The sequence below is a fragment of the Hippichthys cyanospilos genome, chromosome 8 (assembly GCF_059441005.1).
Source record: "Hippichthys cyanospilos isolate Australia breed blue-spotted pipefish chromosome 8, RoL_Hcya_1.0, whole genome shotgun sequence".
NCBI lineage: Eukaryota > Metazoa > Chordata > Actinopteri > Syngnathiformes > Syngnathidae > Hippichthys > Hippichthys cyanospilos.
The window spans coordinates 12,574,420-12,591,895 of record NC_142376.1 but is presented as its reverse complement, the minus strand read 5'-3'; the positions used below and the strand labels follow the sequence as shown (position 1 = coordinate 12,591,895).

The 17,476-nt window shown below is 38.7% G+C and overlaps 2 protein-coding genes across 2 annotated transcripts; one reads left to right on the top strand and one right to left on the bottom strand.

Moving 5' to 3' along the window:
• Positions 1–125: 125 nt before the first annotated feature.
• On the bottom strand, positions 126–9,506 carry tial1 (TIA1 cytotoxic granule-associated RNA binding protein-like 1). Its single transcript, XM_088421619.1, has 12 exons — positions 9,330–9,506; positions 8,815–8,911; positions 8,465–8,563; positions 8,315–8,369; positions 8,152–8,239; positions 5,895–5,970; positions 3,908–4,016; positions 3,702–3,797; positions 3,529–3,613; positions 3,336–3,459; positions 2,894–3,039; positions 126–2,239 (listed from the first exon to the last, which is right to left on the bottom strand). The coding sequence occupies exons 1-12, from the start codon at positions 9,356–9,358 to the stop codon at positions 2,116–2,118; spliced, it is 1,128 nt and encodes a 375-aa protein (XP_088277745.1). The 5' UTR covers positions 9,359–9,506; the 3' UTR covers positions 126–2,115.
• Positions 9,507–11,232: 1,726 nt separating this feature from the next.
• Positions 11,233–16,974, top strand: bag3 (BAG cochaperone 3). Its single transcript, XM_088422299.1, has 4 exons — positions 11,233–11,580; positions 13,485–13,820; positions 14,666–15,016; positions 15,098–16,974. The coding sequence occupies exons 1-4, from the start codon at positions 11,383–11,385 to the stop codon at positions 15,866–15,868; spliced, it is 1,656 nt and encodes a 551-aa protein (XP_088278425.1). The 5' UTR covers positions 11,233–11,382; the 3' UTR covers positions 15,869–16,974.
• Positions 16,975–17,476: the final 502 nt, after the last annotated feature.

Sequence of the window (17,476 nt, the reverse complement as noted above, 5' to 3'; positions counted from 1 at the left end):
TATATTATTCACGTCTGTTCGGGCCTTAAGATGCAAATGTTCAAATACCAGAAAGCAATGAGTGTTGATTTAGATGCAAAACGTAAATGCAGTTAAATAAAGTGTCTAATAAACATACAAAAACATCTGGTTCGTATGTGTCTTTATTTCACGTGACTTTTCTATTTTCTAATGAAAACCATTCCCAGCTTTTTTTAAGCATCACTTATTTTTTACTGAAGCAAATTGTCATTACATTCAATACTTTATGCAACAGAAATATACTATGCACGTCACAATCGTGCAGATCAAGCTAAAACATCATCGCCCTCCTGCCACTTCAAGAAAATGGCTAAATTCTAAGTGGACAATTTAAAATGGGTTAAATCAATTGTATGTATGTATATTGCAGATGTACATTTTTTTTTTGGTAACATCCAAACAGTATGTACAGTGTTGGCAATTATTCTTTAATTATTTTTTGTCACTTTGTCTATTAATCCAACCAGCTCTACACCCCCACATAGAAAATCAAATGTCAGTTACACGTGATAAAAAATGCACACACACGTAAATTCAAGCCAAATGGGTGCCTATGATTAGCCTTTACTTCAGAGGGCACAGAGGGACAAAATTAGTGCCTGCGTTAAGAAAAGAAAAAAAAAAAAAAGTTGACATATACAAATCTTTCCGCTAACATGCAAAAACCCTAAAATAAATTAGGCAATCACATTTTAAAAGAAGGACTGGAAACCTATGTGTCTTTACAAAGCTGAGGGACAATGTGAGAAAATGCTCGTTAATCAGGGATTAGTCTGCAAGGAATAAAGAAAAAGTATGAAGACTTTATATTCCTCTAGGAAACCAGCCCAGAATCAGCATGAAGATTTTCTGTCAACAAGAGGATGAATTGTTTTGCTTAATTTAACACTTGACCTCAACACAACAGTGAACTTATCTTGGAAGTTTCTCCTTTGCTATAAAATAGGTTCACCCCAAAAAGAAAAAGAAATATATCAAAAGCTTACTAAGAGCATGCGGTTAATCACTGAGAAAAACCAAAACCTTTCCGGAGCGATGAAAAGAATCTAATCCTTGCTTATAAAAGTAAACTGAGAAATATCTCCACTGCTGTATTTGACAGCCACAGCATAATAGAAATTGTTGTGTGCTGCAAATTATTTCAGTTCTATTTACAAAGCACTTTTCATTCATATCAAAAATGCAGTGGCTGTACGGGCGTCGGCCGAACACAAACCAACGCTGCAAAGTTGCCGTGGCTCGTTGCAATTGTTCCAATGGTGTTTATATGAGACACGTGACTTGCACAGACTTAAATTAAAAATATCTCCTCAAACTCGTGGCACTTGTTTTTTTAACCTATCGTATCAAATGATAAAAACTGCAGTAATTAAGAGCAGTACATAAACAATCTGATAGGATGACAACCAAGAAACTGAAAATGTGTAAGGTATTTGATATTTACCTTAGACGTCAAATGAACATTGTATATATTGCTTTAGTTTGAGGTTTCAAACAGGCTAAGCTATATTTGAGTGAGATTCCAGCAAAAGACACAAACATAGTTTTGGATGTACAGAGGGATTTGATTTTTATTATATTTTTTTAAAGCTTTTATTCAAATGTGTAATGCGATTGGGGGATGTTTTCGGGAGGGGGAGAGGTGATGTCGAACGTGTAGCCCAGAGTTAATAGATACTGTAGTTGAACACTAGGACAAATGTCCCTTTACATTAGTTAATAAAGAAAAAAGACGAGTTCCCTACCTGTGGATTACATGATGGATTGTCATGTTCCGGAATACAGGCGAATACACATTTATTTAAGTACCACGATGTGCAAATAATATGAGGCTAATTATTATCCCTGCTAAAAGGAATCGCACGAAGAGGCCGATTTGCGACACAGGAGGGAGAACATATTCTGATTGGTTTTGATGTTGGCTAGATTTACTGGAATTTTCTCATGAAAAAAAAACAAAACAAAAAACGTTTAACATGTTCTTAGTGAAATTGCTGAAAACTGTTATTTGTCCTGCGAGGCGAATCGATGCTTTAAGCATATGGTGTAACCCCAGCTGATTCTTCCCTGCGATAGGCTTGTTGTCGGACCAGCTCACTGTGTCTGGTAACCGGTCATGTTGAAGTTGGTAAGGTTGGACGCAACTGAACTCGGGGAGGCTGAAGCCTGGGGTGACTGAGAGCTAAATCCACCGACCCAGCCGGGTGACTGGGACTGCCTGTGAAATCGATACAATATTAGCGAGCAGGTTCGTTGCACACAAGGAATTTTATGCACATTTGCTAAGTTTCAAGTGTCCTGTCTCTAAACCTTGGTTTATGCTCGACGCGTGCACGCTCGGCGCGGTAACGAGACGCGCGGAATCTTGCCGGCCCACATTTTGCAGCACTTAATACTAGATGCGGATTTCCCCCAAAGTAAGCCAATGTTCTCCCGTGCTATAGGTGGCAGTAAATTGCGTCTGCAGCATACAACAAAACCACTCTATATAAACAGAGGTAGAGAATCCTAGTAGATTCAAACGATCACTTTTTTTTTTGTAACAGACTCCTCATCCCTCCCCAGTGTGCGTGCTCTCCAGTTGTTGCTTAGGGTATTTAGGGCACGGTAGTCCTCATCAGCCGAATCATAAAGGTGTTTGTACCAGCGAACTGTCATAAGCAATAGTTCATTGGCAATGTTTTTCACGCAGTAAAGAAATTCTGGAAGGCGGACGCTGCAGAAAATCTGGCCCGCGAGGAAGCCGTGCGGAGGGGCGCGGTTGCTAAAATGACCTAATTTTGACGGATGTAGCCGCATGTAGCTCGCCAATGCGTCAACCATGAACCAAGCTTTAGGCTCGAATGAAACATTGCACAAGTTTGATACATACTCTACTCCAAAGCCTTGTTGATTCCATGACTGGCCATACATGTTGTAAGAGGGAACTTGCCATCCATTAGTTACATACTGCTGCCCATATTGCTGCTGTGGACTTCCATAGACCTGATTCCACTGCCCCCACTGACCGTAATCAACCTGTGAGGGGGGAAAAAAAAGTCACTCAATCAGGTCCAAACAACAGACTTGACAACATGACGTATGATGACGTTCATTAGAACAGCAGTTCTGAATTGAGGTACGTGAGACACATCAAGGGATGTCAAATCAGCAAATTTACAAGCTCGCAATTTAATGCCAAAAAGGGAATAGTGCAGCTTTTCAAATTAAGAGCAAATGAACTACGACAATAAAAAACAAGAAACAAAATGTTGATAGCAACTGCATTAGAAGAATATCTTGCCAAATATGTTACTTTATGAGAACAACTCTACCTGCTGCGAACTTTTAGCCATGTCAGGAGATTCTTTGCCCCAGTAGCACTTCACTGTATGGCCTTCAATGCCTGTGCCATTAACTGACACTATGGCATGGGCAGCACTGTCGTGGGAGGAAAACCTTTTAAGAAGAAAAGCGTTTTCATTAGAGAACTTGCTTCACAGCTACAGGCCAACCTATGCAAATTACCTGATGAATGAATATCCTTTCTCTGGGAAGACTCTGATTTCCATGATCTGACCAAAAGGTGAAAAGGTCTGCCGCATTAACGTATCTGTGATAATTATAGAGAAATATCATGCTAGCGCACATTTATTTAAAGTGAAAGAGATCCATCGGAACAGTAAATAAGAACTACTTGCCCGACAGTCCGGATTGGATCCCTCCACAGTACACAGTACAGTTCTGTGGACTAGACTGGCTCACAACATCATCAAACCGCAATTGTTTTGAGCCATCTTAAATGAAGGGGAAAAAAAACACATCTGTGACACATCAGCACACAAACACACACAAGCCTATTACCAATTTTCATGGAATAAGCAAAACATCTTAATTCAAAACTTACTATCCTGTGAGTTTTTTGGAGCAGGTGGCTTTCGCGTGGCCCAGTTTGTCCTGATTTGGCGCCCTCCTAGCCATTGCCCGCCCATGTGAACGATGGCGTTCTCTGCATCCTATAACAACAATTCAAGAAGTTGAAAATGCTAGTTTAACGAAATAATTTCAGTATACTGATTAGTAGCATTAGTGTCCTATAACTGAACATGCTGAATTTCCACAAATAGTGGCCAGTTTAATTTAACTTCAAAAGGGAAAGTTTTTAGGTTTGAATGTGCATTATTGGAATATTATCCCAAAACTTTCCATAATTACAAATGAAGCAAAAAGCAAGAAAAATGAAAACTAAAGCACCTAGATCCCTGAAATATGTAATATCCAGGCCATGAATGCAGACAACAGTGCTTTGAACTCATTTGAGTCTAATGAAAGGCCAATTACAATTACAGATGAGATTTTAAAATGTATTTAAATTCATTTTCCTTTTCATATCCTGATGTACTTGTCTGGTGAGCCTCGTGAACAAAAGAATAAATCTCCTGGTATGAAAAATATCAATAGGAAATTGATCAGTATGAAATGAGTTGTTTGCTTATCATGAAAACTAAATGTACAAATACAGCTGTTTTCCATCAAATGGGCCCTTAATGTTGAGCTCCAATAAGCTAGGCTCACCCTTGGTAAGCCTTTACCCTTAGTAAACAGGGTTCACCACAATGCTTGCATGCCTTACATGTACCACTTAATGCACTAGCTACGATGTTGGATGGTAATTTTGAACCTAGCTAAGCTGAAGCGTTATTATTTATGTTCGTTTATTGACACAACATTTCTGTGACTGGAATGGATTTAAAATTACAGCGTTCCCTCGTTTTTTGCATTTAATGGGGAGAGGAAACCCTACGCGAAAACTGAATTCCACAAAGTAGGATTTGCCCCCTGACGGACAATAAGCGTACATAATTAAAGTGAATGCCTACCTTTCTTCCTTTTGTCCAGTGACCTTCAAGTACGGAGGCTGAAAAGGCGTGTCTCTTTTTGGGCACAAACTATTTTCTTTTACAACACACAACATAACAGTGCGCCACAGTGTCGCGAGTTGCCTCTAACTCTCTCCACATAGAACACCCCCCCATGTATACAAACATGCATATGTAGTAGTTATATATATATATATATATATATATATATTATAAGAGCGAGATCGGCACTTCCATAAGACACGCGACCAATGAGGGCAGGAGTTGTAATCGATTCCCACACCAACTTCCACCTGTTATGTAGCCGAAGGGAAACACGTAGGCTGTTGGATAGAGCCATGGTAGAGGAGCAAAGACCTTCACTGGACCGTTGGAAATCTCTTACCTAGATTTATTTTTTTTTGAATAATAAAAAGGTATTTCAAGTGTAAACTGTCATTATTACCATGTTTGATTAATTACAGCTTTGACTTTAATTACTTCCGGGCGCCGCTAATATGACTGGGGCTGCGGTCACCATTAACCGTGAAAAACGAGGGATCACTGTAAGTGTTTTGTTTAGGCATGTTGAAAAAGATACTGCATTAGGTGCAATTATGAATGCAAATACTCATGTACTAATCCATCTATTTAGAAAAAGACTTTTATTTGCAGTACTTGCTCCACTGAGAATGGCTTACATATAAAAGAAATGTTAGTAATCCAAGTCGAAAACTTCAGTTGCGCTCAACCACATCGCTCAGTGTTTCCCTCGGCCTTAAGCAGAGGACGCATCCAGTGGCTAATGGGGCATGGCCACTATTTGAGTAAATTCAGTACTCACGTTAGGGCTAGTAATTTAGAAAATACTCTGTGCATGTTATTCTCAACAATATTACGATAGTAAATGATGTAGGTATGACTGTGTGTGTAACTACGCACTGCTACATACTGTATATTTGCCAACAAAAAAAGTAGAGTAATAAACAGGAAAAGAAATAACCTTTCATCTGTGTTGCAGCACTGGAGCCTTACCAGTTTGTTGTAGAAGGACACAAATCCATACCCCTTTGATTTGCCTGTCGCCATGTCCTTCACAACACGAGCATCTCTGGAGCAAAATGTGAAAATGTTTTGAGTGAGTTTTTCAATCAAAACGCATGAAACTAAAAAAGGAGCCACGCAAGACACTCTGAACTTTGATTCCACTACACTGTCCTATATTACTTGTAGCTATCAAGACCCTGGACTGAGTGCTGAAAAGCTCAAAAGCAGGAATTATTTAAGTATACATGCAGTCTAAATCTATTAACAAATATTGCCAGGAGAGCACCGCTTTATCGACTACTTTAAGTCTCATGAAACATGACGTACATTAACCATGCATTCTTAAAATAGTCTTCTACCCTACAAATGAAAAATGTATGGATTACATAAGAGAAAACAAAAAAAGGACTTAAATTGAATACATGGCAAGATTGTTTTATATTCCTTGGCCAATTCTTCACCACCAATATAGAGTATGGTATTTTGGCAGCAACAAATTTTAAGAAATTGAAAATTTTCAGAAATTTTGGAGAAGACCTTAATGCGACAAAACTTATACAATTGAAAATGGTTCACTTTATAGATTTAGAGGAATACATGTAATATTGAATGTGATAGTCTATGCAATATCACGTAAAGACAGAGTATCTACAAATGATGACAGAGAAAAAATGGAATAAATAGAGAAAAAACTACATCTGAGTCTCCAGAGTGCACAGTTCCTTGCTGTTAGCCTTCAAGCTCCTTTCCAATCCTATGAGCATTTCTGTAAAATAACCAAAATGCTATTACTTCACTGAGACCCACATCTAAAGGCTGTTCAGGTTCATAATACACAGCTTACATTGTGCTGACACTTACCATATACTAAATGCAAAGAAGAGCAACACTAGTTAACATAATGCAGAAAACACAAGTTAAAAACAGTAGGTAAGAGACCATTGCTGAAGGTGACTGGTAATCAACAACTCCAACCTAGGCAAATACAATTCTTTCATCTTACATGGACTACGGCAGGGGTCACCAACCTTTTTGAAAGTGAGAGCTACTTCTTTGGTATTGACTAATACGGAGGGCACCAGTTGATGGAAAGGTACTGATCATGTTAATGATTTCTCACAATAATTAAGGAACAGCTGTAGTAAATATGTAAGTGAAATATGTTATGTACATGCAATACATATATAATTGTTTGTAACATTCCTTGAAAATCACACCGTTCTATCACTTGTGAGCTATTTGCAGAAGAGGCCTGTGGGCAACTCATTTGATCCTCACGGGCTACCTGGTGCCCACGGGCACCACGGTGATGACCCCTAGACTATGGTGTGCATAGATCTATGGTTACAGGTTCAGATGCTAGTATCATGTGATGGCTCAAGTTATGATTACAGATTTACAGCTTTGTTTACAAAGCGTGGTGCGATGTTTTCTAAGTATTAGGATGCTTACAGAGGACTTGGAATTTATTTTGTTTTTAATCTTTATGCACACAACCAATTGAAGCAGGACCAAATTGAAACTGGTAGTAATTTATGTCCAACTAGATGATCAAAAATGTAATTGACAATTTAAGATTTATTCACAGGCATGACAAAAACAGTTCAATAATGAACTAACACCAGTGGTCACCACCTTCTTTGTCTTCCATAAGAACAACTTTACTTTTTGAAAACAACCACATTTAATATTCTTAGCCTTTTGGGGCAAGCATTGAGGATGATGAAACTAATAAAATGGGGGCGAAGTGCAAAAAACATATTTGCCACAATTTCTAAATGGTAAATGCCATACTAGTGAGAAAACTCTTAAAGTCGACAATGTACACGTCAATAACGTATTGATCGTTTCTTTCTTTCCAACCAAGGCAAAAGAAACCAAAACAAAAAACTGCTCAAGCAGTCATTCTGAATACTATATCAACTTAAAATGACTAGACTACATTTTCACAAACCTGCAAAGGTATACGTTTGTTTTCCTCCCAACTTATCTTTTTGAAGTAATTTGAAAGAATGTACCAGGGTACAATGTAGACACAAATATTTTGTGGTCCTTCTTTTATGTTTTGATCTCAACTGTCATTCTTCAGTCATTATAATCAAGCGATACATACAATTTAGAGTATTCTACAAATTTTACTGTTGCAGTAGGTTTTTCAGACTAGGTGAGAAATCATGATTCTACCCGGATAACATTAATGTCGAAGTTGTAATGATGGAAAAATAGAAAAATTAAATAAACTTACGAGATTTTCCCAAACGGTGCAAATGCAGCTCTCACATCTTCAGTGGTAATCTCAGGGCTTAGATCACCCACAAACACATGGAAATGGTCTAAAATGGCATACAAAAAATATTAAAAATCATTTACCTTTTCAGTTTTAGTATGTAACTGCTCATAACACTTACTAGATGTGTCTTTCTTTTGGCTACTGGGTGTGGTGGCCCAATTTACTTTGACTTCCTGAAAATAAAGATAGTTACCCTTTTATTTCTAAAATACGAAGCGATCATGTATTTTTTTAAAAGACAAAATGTGTAGCAATAAATGTATCCCACCTTTCCAAGGATTTTTCTGCCGTTCATAGCTGCGAGTGCTGCTGCAGCATCTCTGTGCTCAAAGAATTCCACAAAGCAATAGGGGTCATTGGTCGTATGCTGCAAGAGAAAATGCCAGAAGAAATTGTTAACTTCGTTGCCTATATATCAATTCAAATGACTTGTTAAAATTCAAATATTTTTTTTATGAGTGAACGAAACATTAAGACGCTGTGAATTTGAAATTCCCAGTCACTCCAGATTTAAGTATGCAATGTTTTTGAAAGCGTCGGTTAAACATTTCTTTGACGATCAATCTATTGTATTTATACTTAGTACTTTTAAAATTCAAAACTATGCTGACCACTTACCTCCGTGATCATTTTACAACTTTTACAAGGCCCTATTTGAGAGAAGAGTTCAAGAATCAGAATTTCAGTCACATCCCTGGAGAGGTTTCCCACGTACCTGGAAAGAAACATTTTGTAAGCGTACTGCAACAATTTAACAATATCATGAACATAACAAATACCAACATTGGAAAAGGTTTGTGTACGAATACTTAACAAATGTCTAAGTGTTCCATTTGGTTTCGTTCTCTTGATGGTGACACAAGCAGCCGGGGCTAATGTTGCTAATTTAGCTGCTTATGGCATTTTCGTGAGCTTTCCGCAGACTACTGTTACGAAACATAGTCTATGCGCCACAGCGACAGTTGTCAACCGATACTTTTACAAACATGGTGGTCTTGAACTTCACCTTCGTCTGAAATACAATCGGATAAAAATCAAGCAACATTTCGTGCTGGCAACGCAAATTAAGTTAGCAACCGCTTTTCGACATTAGCCCACCAAACGCTTAGATCTGTAAAACTATAGCTACTTACAGTGTTTTGGGGTAGGAATCGTCGTCCATTATCGATGTTGACAGTCACCAAAAGCAATGAAAACACTATTTATTGATGAGCAAAAGTTTCTTGGTTCCTCAGGACGCTATTTTGTCAACTTGCTAACTAGCCAGAAGCTAGCCTAACCGGACACCACGTTTACGTCATGCTACTCAATACGCCACGAGTAACGAGAGCGCATGCGTCTTCTCTGACGGTATGTAAGACAGAGTTCTTGTAAAGAACAAATATTTTTGGTGGTGTAAAACCTGGAATTGAGTCTACAAATATCTAAAAGAACGTTTGTTTTATTTAACAGTGTCTGGACTTAATGAGATTGTTTGAATCTTCTTATTTGAATCTTCGAATCCCCCCCCCCCCCCAATCAGATTGATAAAATGTGTAATTGATAAGAAAAAAAAAATAAATATATATATATATATATATATATATATATATATATATATATATATATATATATATATATATATATATTTTTTTTTTTTTTTTCTTATCAATTACACATTTTATCAATCTGATATATATATATATATATATATATATATATATATATATATATGTGTGTTTTGATTTAATTGTATTTTATAATAAATTGCAAGTATTCATGACTCAATAAAGCAATCAATTCAATCAGTTTTACATATTTTTAAAAATGTAATATTTTTTTAATTTGTCAAAATGTTTTGAGTCTACAATTGTTTGCAATGAAGCCAGCAAGGCTAAAGCAGCATTTTATTTCTCAATACTGTTTTTGACTAAATAGCAGGCAGCAACCTATTTGAGGGAAATGTATCTAATTTATAGTGAGGAGACGTGCAATTATGAATTCTTATTTTGTAAACTTCAGTGTGGCATAACAGTAAAGAATATACTTGTCAAATTTAATTTGTTGTTGAATAAAAGGACATTTATGTTCTGCTTAGAAGATTTTTTTTCCGCAAACATCGGCAAATTGGGGTCCTTGGAAAATCTGCTTTCTAAAAGGGGTTCCCTACTCCAAAAAGTTTGAGACCTCTAGTTAAATGAATGTTATCTACTAAGCATTTCAAACATTTCATGTTGGAGGAAACTGGAGTACCCATGTGGGCATGGGGAGAACAGGCAAATTCCACACAGGAAGGTAGAAATCTAACCCAACGACCAACAGATGTGAGGCAGACAGTCTAACCAGTTTTCCCACCCCGCCAATTATGAATCTCTTTCAGGACAATTGAAGAAATTTACCTAATGTGAATGCTTGTCAAGTGTTCCAAGTGAGGTGAAAGCTGGTCACTTCCGCTTATAGGTTCTAGTGCTCATCCAGGCTTTGCATGTGTGAGTATGATTTATGACAGTAGACAAATGGGTTCGTTCTATTTATTTTTTAATGCTTCGTAAAATCATCTTGTTAGCCAGATTAACCCTTGTGCAGTATTTTGATCATTTTTGGGTCATTTTCTTCCAGATCATTCTCACGGTATTTTAGCCAAGTGTGATAACAAAGCGGTTGTGCCGTGTTGAACTTCTGACACATTACTGCCTGGGTGAAATTTCAGCTCCCTCGAGTGTTCTATCAAATGTTTTTTTTTCTTTGATGTAAAGATCAACAAGTGTGACAAACTACTGCACAAAGGTTAAACCTTCTTGCGAGTCTGATCCTGAACCGTATGTTTTACAAGTCTTAAGCAGTAAATCGAGTGCCTCGCTATTTGGAAAAGACAATTTTTCAGAGGGGTTCCCTGTTGGAAGTCTATATACTGTACTCGTGTGCATTTTAATGGTTGAGTGAAAATAATGGAAAGAAATGAGAAAAAAACATAGACCGTGTGGGGCAAAATGCAAGGCTAATTTTGAACAACTGAAACGTGTTTACTGCCTGCGTGTTGGTGTGGTGTGGGGTTGAGGGAGTGCTGCGCGACACTGGTTAGCGAAGCCATGCCTCTGTATCCAGCGCTGTCCGCCCCCAGTATTAACCCAGCTATTTCGAGAAACTTCCAGCCCACTTTTCCACGTCACTTGAAGGAATCTTTAAAGCGTCCGTCGCCGGTATTAAATGTCTCAGTGCTGGGCAGCCAGAAGCATGAACGGCATGAAGACGCAGTCGCCGACAACGTCGATGGCGAATAACGACAACGACCCCTTGCCCCTTGGATGGGAAGTCAAAATTGACCCCCAGACCGGCTGGCCGTTCTTCGTGGATCACAACAACCGCATCACGACCTGGAACGACCCTAGACACGACACGAAAAAGGTACCGATAAAGTTGCTGTATCGAGGCGCGCATGTTACGTCATCTCCATCGTGCTACCGGCTGTTCCGATCTGTTAAATGTTCCGAGGTGCGCAGTTCGCTTGGCTTGAGCCACCAACGGTGTTGACCACAAGGCCATGTTTGCCCCTTAACTCCGCCTCACTCACGCATTCTCCTCACGAGCCTTTTAGAAGGGCTCACCAACCCTGTTTTGTCCCCGCGTGCTGATCTAACTACATAATTACTCGGTGACTCATCCTGCAGTGTATGTAAAGATCACCCCTGACTTCTAATATCAGTTGCTTTACGGCGACAAACATCGCGACGTCCTCATATTAAACTTTTCCCTTACAAGGCTTTGACGCAGATCCGCTGTGGTCGGGGTGTAGTCTAGTCTATATATCAGGATTACTGCGCGTAATAACGTAATCATAAAAAGCATGGAGAAAACGATATTGGGAGAATGACGAAGGACAGAAAAGAGGCTCGCATGCTGCCACTTGTTAATCTTCAGTGAGACGTAGCTGTCGAAGGCAGATAGAAGCTGCTGGAAAGAGGACAGCTGTCAGCGGATAAAATGGGTGCAATGCTGTTGCCTGTGTGCAGCGTCCCAAATTGAAATGGCAGAGGGTAAAGGGTCACGCCTAGAAATTTCAACACAACTTTTTTTTTGGATAGATAACTGACGGTAAATGTGTCTAAACGTTGTAATAGTACTGGCATTTAAATGCAGTTTTTGTCTGGACGTCTTTCGGATCAGTTGTCAATGGTTACCCAGACAAATCAGTCAACTATGAATAAACCTGTTGCTTGCCTTCCACCAAAGCTGCCACTGGCAGTTGCTTTAGACACTTGAGTTATATTGACAATACAGTACTACAAACTAGTTTTCAATTGCAATTCTTTATAATCAATGTTTATTGTTATAGTAAAAATAACTGATGATTCAGAGCAAGCTGTTGAACATGTTTCATAGCACCTTAATAAACCATGAATACACATTCAGTACTTGCCTAACAAATGACACTATCTTCCTTGAAAGGACATCTTACACTCTAAAAACAGTTGGGTTAAAAAACCCCCACTCAATTATGGATCAAAAAAGGTTAGACACAATAAAACAAAACAAAAAATGGGTCAGAAAGAGATCCAACGTTTGGGTTGATTTGAACTACATTTCCAGGTTGTCTTACATAACAACATCCCCCCCAAAATGTGTCATTCTGTACTAGACAAGCTAAAAAGTAGGGTTATTTTTTTTAACCCAACTCTATTTAGAGTGTAAACTTGTAAACCAGCAAAGCCAATGTATCTCAGGTAATCTTTGTAGTGACGATTTAACCTGCAATCTTCGCATTTAAGTCAAGACTGAGACCCTTCATCTTTCGGGTTTGGTTTTCTTTAATCCGTCTTATATTAAAAAGAAAACTAAAGATGTTCATCTGGAGTGGGCACGGTGGGCGATTGGTTATCACATCTGCCTCACAGTTCAGAGTACGGGATGTTTGAAGTCGGGTTCCTATGCAGAGTTTACATGTTCTTCCTTTGCTAGTGTGGATTTTCTCATCGATTCCTGAAGTTTGATTCTTAGGTTATTTGAAGACTCTAAATCTTCTATTAATCCACTGATTCTAAATGGTTTTGTAAATATATTTAGATCTTCACTTGCACTGTGATTTTCGACAGACATAATTTAAAATTTTAATTTATACAGATTTGTAGACATATATAAATAAAACTCCTTTTTAGTGTTGGAGCATAATTTCTTAAAAGTAAAAACACATTAGCTGGATAGCTGTCACAATGAGTTTGTCTGGTTGCTGCATGTAATCATATTTTACTTATGACAGACAGGTTTGTCATTACCGATGATATCACATTTGAGCTCATGTGTATGTGTTTCAGGTTAGGGAAGTGTCCACTAATGGACCCAGCACACTATCAGAACCAAGCCTTCAGGAGACGCCGAAGACTTTTGTAAAAGAAATGAAGCACCCCATCCTTCGACCAGGTTATGTGCCAATCCCAGTCTTCCACGAGGGTGCCGATCTCAAACAGCAACAGCACCCGTGCTATTCGTACATCCAGCCAAACACTGCACACAATATCAGGACAGAGGGGCGTATACCTTCGCCCACACCAGGGTTTCATTGTAGGCCTAGATCACCTCTGCATGGAGCTGGTGATGGCTGCTCCACGGGGCCTGGAAAAGGGAGCTCACCTATATCTCAAACGGCAGAGGTTGGTTGATAACAAAAACTAAATGCCCCAAATATTTTTTTCAATAAAATGTTCTATTCAGCCCCATTGCTTCAAGTGTGCCAGTATACCTGCGATCAACTTTAACGTCTCATGTACTGGGACTTTTTGCAACATTGCGGAGCCTCACATGAGTGCACTGTACCCTCCATTTTTACATTTGTCTCTTGCGCTTTGTGATACTCAAAATGACTCCTTCAGTAATTCAGGCACCGCATAAAAAAACGAGTCTTCAGCATTGGTGGCTAGACGCATACAGAAGTGTTGGCATGTGTCAATGCCATTAATTATGAGGTGCATTTGAACATTTCAAACAGGTAAAATTAATTCATTATGAATGAAATACATATTTTTTTAATTAATAGTTGTCATTCATGATATATTTATTTATTAATTAAGTTGAATCATCTGCTGTTACTTACTGCCTAGTTTGCCTAGAAACAGTTAAATAAGTTGAAAACTGGCACTTGATTTTTTTTTTTTTTTACCACTTAAAGCACTGTGTGGCCCAAATACTCTAAAGTCAGTGTTTTGAGAAGTCTTTTGTATTTGGAAAATAAATTAATCAGCAAAATTCATCCATTTTAATTCGTCCAATAGGGCAGCCATTTTTTAGTCAACAGCGATTGGCAAAATGTCGGCCTTGGTGGATTTTGCTGCTTAATTCATGTTCCACAAGCACAGTTATTAAACAGAATGCCACACTTAGGTTAGTATGGCTGCATAGAACATATTATTGCTATTTTTTTTTACTTCCCTTTTAAGTAATTAGACTTTGGAGTGAAAATAAATGAGAGTTCATAATTTTCTATTGAACTGTTTTCAAGGCTTATACCGGGCCACATAACCAAATCCCTCGGCCCAGCAGTACTGGTCTTCAAGCTGGTTACATCCCAATACCAGTAATCCATGAGGGCGGAGGAGGTCAAATGCAAGCACATTCTCAGTTAAATCCACCCCTCCACAGTCAGCGCGTCCCCTTTTCGGAGCAACAGCAACCTTTCCACCGTGTTCAGCAGGATGAATGGCCCGGCTATTCTGCAGGCATGCAGCCTCCACGAGAAAGGGCTTCTCCCTCATTGTATCCCCAGCAGAGAGATACTGCTGCTATTCACCCACGGCATAATATCAGAAGTCAGTCACCTATTGTCACACAGGTGCTGGGTGAAAGACCGCAGGTAATTGCTTTGGACTTACACACATATTTGTCAGTATGTCATGTTGGATATCTAAATCTTTAAACCTCTGATTGCCCACAGCATACCACTGTGAAAGAGCCATCTCCGAAAGTGGAGGAAGAACAAATGAGTCCTCTGCAAAAAACAGAGACGATCCAGGTTTCTCAACCTGTGAGCACAGACGTTGATGGGCAAAAGCCTCATTTTCAGCAGCCTCCACCTCAACAGCATCAACACTTCCAGCAGCCTCCACCTCAGCAACATCAACACTTCCAGCAACCACCGCCTCAGCAGCCGCAACAATTTGAGCAGGGAGCACCTCAGGCATCCCCGCAGTGCGAGCAGCTACCACCACACTTCCCGCAGCCCCATCAAGCAGAACAAAACACTGCAGATGTCACTGTCAAAATGCCATCTGAACCAGAGGCGCATGAGCCAGCAGCTGTTGGAACAGAAGTCCCACCTGTAAAGGTAGAGGCCGAACAATTGCCCCAATGTCCTGTCCACCCAGGTTTGGCTAAAGTACAGAAGATAGTTGAACGGGTTGCTAAATTGGAAGAGGAGGTGAAAAGATTTGAAGGGAAAAAGAATGATAAGAAGTACTTGTTACTGGAGGAATTGCTGACCAAGGAGCTCTTAGCGTTAGACTCAGTTGATCCAGAAGGTCGCGCGGATGTACGGCAGGCGAGAAGGGATGGAGTCCGTCGTGTTCAGACCATACTAGAGGAACTAGAGCAACTGGAGGAGCAACCTGCAAGCGAGACCTTGGCGGAGGGAGACGGCCTGACACAGAAATTAGAGCCCAGCATGATCACCAAGGAGAATGTTGAGATGGCAAAGGAGATATCCTAACAAAAGCTGGAAGTGTTTATTTGAGAGTGAACAAGATCACATTCTGCACTGTATTTGTGAAACTTGCATGCATTTATTAACAGTGTTGGTATTTTTTGCCATTCACCATGTAATTGATGGGAGCTCTATGTTGTCATGGTTTTTGAGACAACATTGTTGCTTTTCAGTATTGTGCCAGTGTTTTCATAATAAGACACCTGTCATGAGCAAGGTGTTGACAAAGTTTTAGTCAAATCTGAATTTGATGAAGAGGCCTTTATCGTACAATAAAGAAAACATGTATTTTCTTAATGAATGTTATGTGTAAATGCCTTTTGTCTTTATTGATATCGTATGAAGCTTTCCTCAATCCAGTCGGCATATTGTTTGTATACACTGCATGAAGAGTGCAAACATTTGGGGCTTTAGAGCTGAACTTGCTGCAACATGCAGTCAACACAAAAGCATTTGCCCTTTATTACGATGTTGGAGCTGTTGTGACAAAAAGAACAATGAATATGTCATTTAGGATGCTGCTTTTTGGTACATGAGTTACTTGGTCATCTTTGCACTTCATCATGGAAATGTATCACACTGAATGATCAGCATCATTTTTGAAACGTTACACCAATTTTGTTGTGTTTCGAGTGTTTGTATAGACATTGGGTAATGTGTAATTTCAATGCAATCTATCAAGTATTTATATATTATATAGTATTTCACTATATAGTATTTTACTATATTTATGAATGTGTTAAAACAAATGGAACTGTGATGTGAGACAATCAGCACTTCGTGCTAACAAGGAAGCAAAAGTTACCAATTGTCAGAATGTTCTTTGCAGAAACACCAAAGCCACAATCTGTAATGTTACTGACAAAAACTGCCTTATAAGTGCAATATGACACCAAACTATCACTTGAATAGTGTCCAAATTTATTTTATGATTAGCCTCACACCATTTGCGCAATGATTTGTCACCAAAGTAAAGCCCTCTGTAATGCCTTATAGTCCTCACAAATTATGGATTGTGGCTTAGTATTGATCACGGGTGATGAGTCGGAGTCAAATGCATTGTTGAAAGCAAGTCATATTGGTACAATTGAAATAAATTGTATTTGACAGTATTTCTGACTAATATTTTGCTCCAGCAAACACCTGGCAAAAACATTTACTCTAAGTAGAGCTAAATGTGCAGATAGAAATTGATTATGGTACAGCCACCGGTTTGACCCACAACCCACAAGTCATAAAATAGGCAAAAATGTTGATACTTGTTTTCAAATGAAAAAGTAGGTAGTGTATGCTAATGTTTTAAATTGATTTAATAGATAATCGCTTCGCTTCGCTTCCTCGAAGAATGACAAATCTTTACGTTGAGAATCCGAAAGTAGCAGTTTTGACAATTCCGAACTAAGCAATGTCTTAATATATCATCAAAGTAGCTGCCCATGAATTTGATAATTGACAATCTTTACCATGAAGAATCAGGAAATAAGCAATGTCGTCATTGATACTCAATACAGTAGTTGTCTGAATTTGATAATCGATTAGTTGTCGATTAATCAACACTTCTCATATACCCTCGATTATTTATTTGATATCTTTTCAACTAGTCCTCTATGTAAT

Excerpts from the sequence above, each read along its gene's own strand:
- bag3 (XM_088422299.1), top strand. The coding sequence starts at position 11,383 with ATGTCTCAGTGCTGGGCAGCCAGAAGCATGAACGGCATGAAGACGCAG. Across the intron at positions 13,821-14,665 it reads CTATATCTCAAACGGCAGAG|GCTTATACCGGGCCACATAA; the intron begins GTTGGTTGATAA and ends ACTGTTTTCAAG. Across the intron at positions 15,017-15,097 it reads TGCTGGGTGAAAGACCGCAG|CATACCACTGTGAAAGAGCC; the intron begins GTAATTGCTTTG and ends GATTGCCCACAG.
- tial1 (XM_088421619.1), bottom strand. The coding sequence starts at position 9,358 with ATGGACGACGATTCCTACCCCAAAACACT. Across the intron at positions 8,564-8,814 it reads GTTGTAAAATGATCACGGAG|CATACGACCAATGACCCCTA; the intron begins GTAAGTGGTCAG and ends TTTCTCTTGCAG. Across the intron at positions 3,614-3,701 it reads GATCCAATCCGGACTGTCGG|ATACGTTAATGCGGCAGACC; the intron begins GCAAGTAGTTCT and ends TAATTATCACAG.